A 10746-nucleotide genomic window follows, 5' to 3' on the forward strand; every position below is an offset into this window, starting at 1 on the left:
GGGGGGGGGGGGCGAAGGGAGGAGGTCTGTAGACACCTCCTCGAGGGAGGCTGGGGTTTGGGGGTGTCATGGGAATAAATGGACGTGGAGAACTGGGGGGTGATGGGGTGGGCGGAGGTAAGGCATCGAGGGGTGATAAGGCGTTGGGAGGGATGACCCTGCCTTGGGAAGGATGACCCTGCCTTGGGAAGGGAGGTGGTGAAAGGGAGCAGCAGGGTTCCCCAGGGGGAAGCCTGGGTGCCTAGGGGTGAGCGGAAAGGCTGGGTTTGGGGGTGAGCGTCTGGGTCTGGTGGGTGTCGTGAGTGGCTTGGTTGGTTGTGTGTGCGCATACCTGAGTGTCTGGCAGGGCCAGAAAAGAGCTATTTTGAACCCTTTCAGTGTTAGAAAGTAAACAAAACCCTTCTGCCATGATACCTACATCGCACTTTTACTGTCTGTCAAGGCTCGGCTAGGTAGGAAAGCTTGGCATCCATATAGCAAAGAATTTTATTTCCTTGGAACTTCCTCACTAGAGCCTAACGTTTGTCTTTGAAAAAAAGTACGAGTACAAATTCTTTTCCCCCGTGATCGGTGAGTTTTGAATGCTGGAGCTGAGTTACTGTGATCAACCCCCCTGTTGTAAATTTTGCCCTGCATTATTATCTTACTTGAAAGGAAGGCATTTTTTTTGAAGGCTTTTCCTAACAGTTCTTTGAAGAGGCTCTGACAATATTTGGCCCCAAGCCTGCCATGAAAAATGTGCCCCACAGCAGATCCCTACTGACCTAATTGGGACTGTGCTGAAAGCTGTGTCTGAGCTCAGAGTAAGAGAAGCTCTAAATGCTCTACATCACCGTGTGTTAGAACTTAAATCCCCCGTTTGTAGTTGTTATTTTTCATTGCTTGTTTTTTGCCTTTCTGACTCCCTAAATTAAGGCATTCACTGTTGCAGTCAGCAACATTACCTGACTTGCAGCTCTTACCACCAAATGTTTTTCTTTTGAGTTCTCCTTTGTTGTTGTTGCGTAAAAATCTTGTTGCTATTACGAAACAGATTTTTGTGCTTGAGATATTGCTCAATTTTCACTTTGGGATTTACTTCATTAAGAATATCACGTGTTACTTAGATGCTTATGATCCACTTCGTGTGTTTTCACAATTAATATGCAAGTACCTTCACACCTAGTAATTTTAAATGATAATTGTATTTTAAGCATAAAGAACATGTAGCTGTACATTTATTTATGTGAATTTATCTATTAGCTTTGTTGCTGTACATATTTACTGTTTCTTCATGAGTCTACTCCATTAGTCATCGTTTGTGGAAGTTAGGAGCCAGTTCCTTTTTCAGTGTGAAGTTAAACACATGCGTACGGACTTGTGAAATGGTGACTTAGGTTGTGGGCTTGGTTTACTCTTCTGCATTCTTTGTTCTTCCTAATCTACAAGTCAGTAAGCATCGTGATACCTTCCCCTCAAGTGATATCTCATAAAACATTCACACAAATATTTTGTATTTTTCCTAAAACTAGTGGATAACATTTGGTAGGTTAACCTACACGGTAGACTGGGGAAGGGGGGGCAGGAGGGATACAACCTTAGGTACCCTTGTATTTTTACTTGCTCATGGGAACGTTGGATTTGCTGTCGATGGATGACAGCACTGAGGAGGTATGGAGTATTAATTTGTGCTAACTCTCATTTGTTCATGCGTGCTTTCTCTCTTTTTTTCTTTAATCGGTTTCAATTTTGTTTTGTAGAACCAAGTAAGTTTTCACAAACGCTGAATGGAATTCCTTCTTCAAACACAGTCAGCAGTGGAATGGACCCCTTCCACGCCTGCAGTATTCTTCAACAGCTTAAAACCATGTATGATGAAGGACAACTGACAGATATTGTGGTGGAAGTGGATCATGGGAAAACATTCTCCTGTCACAGGAATGTTCTTGCTGCAATCAGTCCTTATTTCAGGTACGATAGTCCATTGTTCTTTGGGCGACCAAAAGTGGAATCATAAATTACTTTCATTAAATGACAATTAAAAAAAACACACAACTATGCTAATATTCCATGTAACTATTGATGATATAGCGCACCTAGTAAACAAATATTTTTATTCTCTTAATGTCAAGGAATTATCAGTGTCCATTTATCAAAGCAGAGTTTAATCGGACAAAATCTCATACAATTTTAAAAACAAAGCCCTCTCGTATTAAAAGTATCTTTATACGGTAACAGTATAGCTACACTACTTGTTTCCCTTTAAAAATTGTATATTCTGTCATCCTGGAATATGCATAGGAAATAACACTTTGCAAGTTGAATGCAAAGTCTTGGATATGTCAAGAGCTTTGCTTGTAAAATGAATGAATTTTAAAATGGGATTAGTAAGATAATTAAGTAAGAAATCCCAGCTTGCTGTATTTGTTTCAGTAAGTCCAAAACTGATTTAAAATGTAGGTTCCCAAGCAGAGCAGCATAACATCAGTGCTAAATGCGTTTGTGTGGATATAAGGGCAGGCGCGTTGGGATTAGCTGTGCAATTTAATTTCTTAGACCTGTAGTTAGAAGGTAATTACAAATAAACTGCTAAATATTTTTCTTTTGTAGATCTATGTTCACTAGCGGCCTTACAGAGAGTACCCAGAAAGAAGTTCGTATAGTTGGTGTTGAAGCAGAGTCAATGCATTTAGTATTGAACTATGCATATACCTCCAGAGTAATGCTGACAGAGGCCAACGTTCAAGCTTTGTTCACTGCAGCTAGTATCTTCCAGATCCCTTCCATACAAGACCAGTGTGCTAAATATATGATCAGTCATTTGGACCCACAGAACTCCATTGGGGTGTTTATCTTTGCTGATCACTATGGTCATCAGGAACTCAAAGACAGATCACAAGACTACATTCGTAAAAAGTTTCTGAGTGTCACCAAAGAGCAAGAGTTTCTTCACTTGAGAAAAGACCAACTCATAAGTATACTCGACAGTGATGATTTAAATGTAGACAAAGAAGAACATGTTTATGACAGCATTATAAGGTGGTTTGAGCATGAACAAAATAAGAGAGAAGTGCACCTTCCAGAAATATTTGCCAAATGCATCCGTATGCCTCTGTTGGAAGAGACATTTTTAGAGAAAATCCCTCCCATGTTTGCACAGGCTATGGCCAAAAGCTGTGTACAAAAGGGACAACATAGTGCCAATGGCTATACACAACGGCTTGGAATGACTGCTTCTGAAATGATCATATGCTTTGATGCTGCCCACAAACACTCAGGAAAGAAGCAAACAGTGCCTTGTTTAGATTCGGTCACAGGGAGAGTGTTTAAACTATGCAAGCCACCAAATGACTTGAGGGAGGTTGGAATTCTTGTATCTCCTGATAACGATATTTATATTGCGGGTGGTTACAGACCAAGCAGCAGCGAGGTCTCCATTGACCACAGAGCAGAGAGTGATTTCTGGATGTACGATCACTCTGGCAATAGGTGGATCCCGAAAGCTCCTTTGTTGCGAGCCAGAATAGGCTGCAAATTGGTTCATTGCTGTGGTAAACTGTATGCAATAGGTGGTCGTGTTTATGAAGGAGATGGGCGAAACTCTCTCAAGTCTGTGGAGTGTTATGACAGCCGGGAGAACTCTTGGACAGCTGTCTGTCCAATGCCGGTAGCAATGGAGTTTCATAGTGCTGTGGAATATAAGGATAACATCTATGTTTTACAGGGTAAGGTGCCTTGACTGACTTTGTGGTGTTTGATTGGAAGTGGGGGTTGTTTAAGCCAGCTGTCTCTTCTTAGAAGCACCGTAGAAAACCCGAGTTTTCTGAACAGCTAAAGAGTGCCCTGGGACAATAGAGTGGGAGAAAAGCCAGGGAGGGCAGTGAGGTTGCTGCTTCAGTTTTCACATCTTGGGAATGTGTCATCAAGTTGTTGTACGGAGTCCTTGCACCAATGGCAGTTCTGGTGGTGTTCTAAGTCAACGATTTAGCATTAAATCTTTCAATGAAAATGCTGTATTCTTTATCTGAGTGAAATGCGCTGATGTTGAAGAACAGCTGTTGACATGAAAAAGCACTTAGCATTTTATTTAGCTGAACCTGTAAAACTCCTGTGTCTTGTCTGTTTTTGGTGACTTGTAAAAATTGATTAGCCACAGTAGGCCTTCCCTCTCTGCCTAACTCTGCTTTCTGAAGTCAGCTAGGTAACAAAGGAAGATGATTTACCTCTTTCTAATTAGCTTGCACTGTCTTTCCATCCTATCTTCCAATAAATAATCAGACTTACTGGTTTATTGCATCTTGATTCTTAAATTAACGACTTAGGCACAGCTCTAGCACCAGCAGTGATAGTTCCATATTTGAGATTTATATCAGAATAACCCGTAAAGATTAAAATAAGTATGTTGACAATGATTTATTACCAAGATGTACATGCACATGAAAGTGGTGTGATGAAAAAGATGCTTGTGGTTATTTTAGACTGGGAATTATATATTCTAGGATTCTAAAAAGGATCGTTATGGGAATGGATAAAATAAAAAAGGGAAGAATAAATTATTTGACTTGCAGAGATTGTATAAAATACATATTTCTGTGTGCGCAAGCTCCATAGCAGTCCACGCTTAAGAGTGCTGAGACTGGTATATGAGGCTGTGGTAAGAGTCCCAAGAAGCAGAAAGAAAGACTGGAACAGGGAGTATCTTAGTTATGTTTTTGTTAGACCCATTTCTGTGTAAATACTTGCAGAATCTGAGGTCTTGGATCTCTACCAACCCCCCTCTTTTTGGGTCCATCTCCATGCAAAGCTGGACCACAGACAGCAAAGAAACATGATAGGGAATACTGTAAACTCCTTGTTATTTATCAGAAGTCAACCTGATTTCTTGTTGAGTTCCTGCCATTCAGTAAGGTTGGAGGGCTTCCACAAGACCTGCAGGTGTTGTTTGTCTGTTCTTCTTTCATATTACATCTGACTCTGGTTGTGACTCTAAATTAAATTGTGTTAAAATAAGTTTTCTCAATCTTTCTCTCCTGTTGGATCAACTGTCTGCTTGAGATCATTTAAAAAGGAGCACTGAGGAGTCTAACTTAACAGAATATTTGTTCATTCTTCAAGTGTTTCTTAGAACTGCTAAAAAAGTGGATAACATTTACAGAGGTATTATAACCTATAGAATAAGAATGCTTTTTTTTTTTTTTTTAAATCATAGCTTCTCTACTCTGTGTTTCAGTGGTTTTAATGACAGCACAATGAAGTAGCTTATTTTAAGTAAACACTGAGTTAACCAGCAAATTAAATAATTTTCCATAGAAAATAATCAAATTCTCTACTTGAGTGGGGAAGATAAAAACCTTGATTGGGTTGCACTCCAGTAGCATGTAAAAAAAAAAAAAAAAGTTAACCAAAAGGCTAACTAACCTTCAGTAATTTTCACAGAAAAAGCTCACAAATTTAAAGTAGTCCATAAGGATTGATGGGAGCTGTAGAACGCAAACTGGAGTGCAAGCATCAGTCATAGGAGATTATACTGTGGAACGAAAATGAATAATCAAAAAATGCATTATCTCTAAGCCTGAATGTCTTAAGTTATATTCCGTGCTTTTAACTCTTATTATTCCTGTATTTGTTAAACTTGAGGTGCTTTCTTACTCTGCAGAATAGTTTAAATTCTTAAAAATACCAATGTGAAATTTATATAGAGAGTTGAATTATGTTAATATTTGGCAAATGTTAGCACTTTCTTTCCCCTGGGCTTCATAATAGACAAGGTGGGCTCTGTCCGTGTTCTTTTTATCAAGTTTGCACCTGAACTTTGCTGTCCACAGTCTGCATGCACTACTCTGTGCGCCCAACAGAAGAGATGCCTTATCTGATCACAACAGTTGTGATGAATCAGTAGCTTCAAGCGAGTCTTCACCTGGCATCCTTTTAATTTCAAATCAACATGTTGTTTAAAATCCTTTTAAATAAATCAACCTGAAGTGTGTAACCAGGGACGTGATACAAACTGCTTCAAAGTCTGAGCAGTAGAAGATACGCTATTTGCTCAGATTTGACAACTTTCAAGCACAGAATTCCAAGATTTTCCACAGTCCGTAGATGCTGCTTATTTTGTGAAGATACTAAAGAACAAAACACATACTTCGGATGTTTGAAGACTGGAATCTTGAAAGGTTTTGAGTCAAACTCTTAAGTGTGGTTTAGAGGGAGTAAAGTAGAGGTGGGAAACATGTAAAACACTGTATTTGTGGTGTGCTTCAAACTCCCTTCAGCTGGGTTAGAAACTCAAAGTAGCTTTTACTTATTTTTTGCACTTTGAAGAAAGCAGATGATGATAGATTTTTGTCATAAGATCAGGGCTTTAAAAAATGGGTAGACTGTTTCTGTGTGTGGAAGATCGTAGCTGAAAGCTTAGTAGCGGTGGAATTGCTGTTACGGAAATGAAGCATCAGTTTTATGTTTTATTTTTCCTCTCTCTTTGCAGGAGAATTTTTTCTCTGCTATGATCCTCAGAAGGATTACTGGGGGTTTTTGACCCCAATGACTGTGCCTAGAATCCAAGGCTTGGCAACTGTGTACAATGACTCCATCTACTACATAGCTGGAACCTGTGGAAACCATCAACGTATGTTTACCGTAGAGGCCTATGACATTGAACAAAACAAGTGGACTCGAAAAAAAGACTTCCCGTGTGATCAATCCATCAACCCATACATAAAACTCGTACTCCTCAAAAATAAACTCCACCTGTTTGTCAGAGCTACTCAAGTCACTGTTGAAGAACACGTTTTCAGAACCAGCAGGAAGAATTCGCTCTATCAGTATGATGAGGTTACCGACCAATGGCAGAAAGTATACGAGACTCCGGATAGGCTCTGGGATTTAGGCCGGCATTTTGAATGTGTTGTTGCTAAATTGTATCCGCAGTGTCTTCAGAAAGTTATTTAAATTTTTTTTTTCAGTAACAGGCCTTAGTGCTTTCAGTGGTAATCTGATGCTAGAGAAAACATGTCTTAAAAGAAAACAAAGAAATTCAGTATTTATTGTAAGCTGAAACAGATAGGTTGTTTTTTTTTTTTTTTGTATGTGGGGATGGGTGCTCTTTAAAGGTTGCAGTCTGGGGAGGGAATTACTGGTTCAGTTTCATATTTACTGATATTTTCCTGGGAAATGAGAAGGAGGTTACAAAGTGCAATTATCAGCATTTTTTTCTGGTAAACACTTAATCATGTCATACTCGAGGGGTGTTTTTGTGGTAAGAGCAAATTAAGTGGAAGAGCCAGGATAACTATGCACTACAGTGGAAAAAAATCTAGCATTAGTAGCTAAGGATGTCCAATCTGTTTTGAAGTGACTTTTCTTTTTTCTCTTTTTTTAAATACGGGTAAAATTTGAGGCAATATCACTAAGTTGTGTTTTTTTCTTTTTTTTTTTAATTTTAGATTGAAATTACCTAGAGCAATGGTAGATCCTGATTCATAATGATTTTTTTTTTTTTGTACTGCTTTTGAAGTCTTCTAAGATGTTTGTAATGTTTATGCACTACAGTTTGGGAGAAAAACTCAAGCCAGAGTTGGAACATGGAGTACCTTTGCCCTGGAAGGAGGCCTGTTCAGTTTGCTGTACCACTTCAGTCTGTGGATTTTTGTTGAAATTGAGCTTAAAGATTTCGAAAACAAATCCCAACACCTCTTTATCTGCCACTTAGGTGTAGTGCTGCAAGAAAAAAAAAAACATTTTTAACACTGCTTAAAATCTTTTTTCATCCCATAAAGGGCTTTAACCCAAAAGTTGATGGTGCTAGTACATTTTTAATACTTGTTTGTCTGAAATGGGCTAACCTTATGCTACTGTTTAAGACAGCCTGTTTTTTTTTCATGGAGTGTGTCTGTTTTCAGGCCCTGTTCTGTCATCATATTGTCTTTTTTAACATAACATTTTTACTGTAGTGGTATTCTTGCACAGAATGGTGACAGGATATGGCCTTAATAATATTGAAGTTTTGTTTTTTTTTGTGGAGTGTTCATTTTGTCTCCACTAAAGTGCAGTGCTATGTGCAGTGTTAGCATGTGCTCCAGTAACTTTAAAATGTGTGGCTTAACTTTACACATCATCTTTTTCTTCCTGTGATCAAGCCCTCAGATACCTTCTAATTCATTCTGATCTATAATGTGAAAACTTGCACTACTGAGCTGTCTTCGTTACCTAGTGTATTAAAGAAAATTTGACAGTAAGTGTCTATGGCTTAATCTTAGATGCTAATTTAGAATAGGGATTGGATATATTGCAACACTCTTCTCTATGTATGAAACATTTACCTTACTTTTGCAGAAGTAAAAATTTTCAAAGTTTGGCCTCTACTTAAGTAGTCGAAAACTGGATGTAAAAGGGAAAAGAGGAATTCTAAAACTTATCGGCTCTAATTTGCCAGGTTTGATTTGCTACAGGTCTAATTTTTGCAGAGCTAGAGGTGTGCATTATCTTAACTCTTTCCTATTTTCTCAAATTGACCGCAGTAAGCCAGTTAACTTGAAATGGCAGTGGCCACTGCTGGCTGTACGTTCTTACCATTATCTGACTTAGCAGCTGATATTTGAGTATGCCAAATATTTAGCTCATTAATATTTATCACCCTGGCATGGCTTAGGATTTGGATAATGTTCATTTGCCATGTGTTTTGTCTGTTCCCAAATGGAACCTTTCTGATTTACAGAAATACTTGCCTGGTTTTCTTTTTTAATTCTTGCACAAACTGTTAGAAAGGCAAAAACAAAACAACAACAAAACTGTGAAATGAAAAGGAAAAAAAAAAATGCCTCTGCATTACATACCTCATCTTCCAGAGATTTACCAAACGGCTTCTTTCAACTGCGAGCGCCTGATTTTTTTTTTTTTTTTTCTGAAGTAAAGTTGAAGTCGACAATACTTGCTAAGGCTGCATTATACACCGGTGTTGAGGTGTGTTGTTTCTTTGTTTAGTTTTCTTCTGGATACTGTTTTATATATATCCATAGCCAAGATTAAGAGCTTTTTTTAAGTTCAACTAATTTCATTTTTCAAGTTATCCTTAGTCCTTGGCTAGCTCTTTGCGCTGTTGTAGGCCTCTAGCTGCAAGCTTTCTGAAGCACCCTCCCTAACAGTGTTGCATTTGTGTGTAAAACCATTCTTTTGCAAAGTGTTATGTAACTTTTTCTTTTTTTTTTTTAAGCTTGGTTGAATATTTACAAGACTTCTTGCTGCTTTTTGACAATCTTCTATATTTATTTAGTAGAACAAATTTCAATATATTACTTGAAACTATGAAATAGAATTGAGTTAGCAATTGACTGGTCATGTGATGTGTAGAAGTACAATATGCTGTGGTTAATTCTGCAGTAGGTTTGTTAATTTTGTTTATCTGCACTAAAGTACGAAGATCTCCATTCTGTTTAACCATTCAAACTGAGGGTGTGATCCAAGTCTGTAATGTGTTTTTTTTTTTTTTTTTTTTTAAAGCTAAATCCTGGAACTTGCTGTGGGAGTAGAATATACTGAATCTTTTGCATGAGGAGTTTGTTGAGACAGTAACGTAGCTGTGAGATTTTTGCCAATTCTTAAATGCTTCTACATTTTGCTGAAAGTCAGATTCCTGGTAAAGTTTTCGCTTTTGAGTCAAGCTTAAGTAAACTTGCACAGCACAGGAAAAAAAAATAATTGCACCAAAGGTACTGATAATATTTAAACAGTAACCTGTACGTTTTCCCCACTTAGTATTTTTCTGCGTTCATTTACTTCCCTTTTATTAAATTAATTTCTAGCATTGTAAGGATTTACATAAGCGTGATTCTCTTTCAGAATTATTAATTACTTTAGAAGGAAGCATTTTGTAATTTCCACTTGATTCTATCAGTAAAACTTAGGCTAACTAAAAGCAATTTTGGTGCACCAAACATGCAGTGTTTGTATGTTCTACAAGAAACTGAAGAGCTCCCTGTTCGTAAGGCTGTTTAGAAATGGCATCCAACATTCAGTGCTCAGGTATGTTAGTAAGAAGTACTGTAGTCCTATGAGGGCAAATGTGTGGATTTTTAAACATTTTGCCATAATTGCACAATTTTGCATTTTTACTTAATGTCATGTTATGTTTCTTAAAATAAACCTATTGTTGAAATACAGAACCAGTTGCACTCAATTGTGATAAATCCGTTGCATATTTTTTAGTAAGTTTCTGAAAATTATCCCTGTGATACCACTTTGTTATTTTTTAGGATGTTTTTACCATTCAAGCATTAGGTAACTACAACTATGAACTCCAGCGTGGAGACAATTTGGACTCTCAGTTACTATTTTGTTAGCAAACTCCAGAGACAGCATGAAAGTACAGCCAAATCTGGTCATAGAATCGTTAAGGTTGGAAGAGACACATCTTTTAGATGATAAAAGCATCCTAAACTCAGTTCGGCTGTCTCCTGTTTCCTTGGGTTGGAGCACCTTTTGTTCTGTCCAAAGCTTGAAGGACTTGTAAGGAAAGATTCCCCAGCCCTGCATTAGGGCTTAGCAGCACAGCGATATGTAATCAACTGTTGGGACTTAGAGAAGTTAAGAAAGCTGAAGCTGGCAAGAGGGGGCAAAAAAAGACCCCCATCTGTAATCCCCAAGGGAAAAAGTTGTGTCAAAGTAAAATAACGAGACTGTAAGAGAAAGCCTGAGGACAAATTGAATTAACTAAGGGTCCCCAGTTTGGACAAAGCTAAAGCTGCAGAAGCTAATTAGAATTATCTCCTTATA

General features: G+C 38.1%; 1 protein-coding gene across 1 annotated transcript in view; it reads left to right on the plus strand.

Annotated features, from left to right (window-relative positions):
- The window catches only part of KBTBD8 (kelch repeat and BTB domain containing 8), a 10488-nt gene extending 355 nt beyond the window's left edge, over positions 1–10133 (plus strand). Inside the window, exons 2-4 of the mRNA XM_035337871.1 lie at positions 1740–1950; positions 2590–3704; positions 6464–10133. Of these exons, the coding sequence (XP_035193762.1) occupies positions 1740–1950; positions 2590–3704; positions 6464–6927 (1790 nt within the window). The 3' untranslated portion in view covers positions 6928–10133. The remainder of the gene's footprint in view (positions 1–1739; positions 1951–2589; positions 3705–6463) is intronic.
- The last annotated feature ends 613 nt before the right edge of the window (positions 10134–10746 follow it).

This window comes from Oxyura jamaicensis, chromosome 12 (assembly GCF_011077185.1).
Source record: "Oxyura jamaicensis isolate SHBP4307 breed ruddy duck chromosome 12, BPBGC_Ojam_1.0, whole genome shotgun sequence".
Taxonomy (NCBI): Eukaryota; Metazoa; Chordata; class Aves; order Anseriformes; family Anatidae; genus Oxyura; species Oxyura jamaicensis.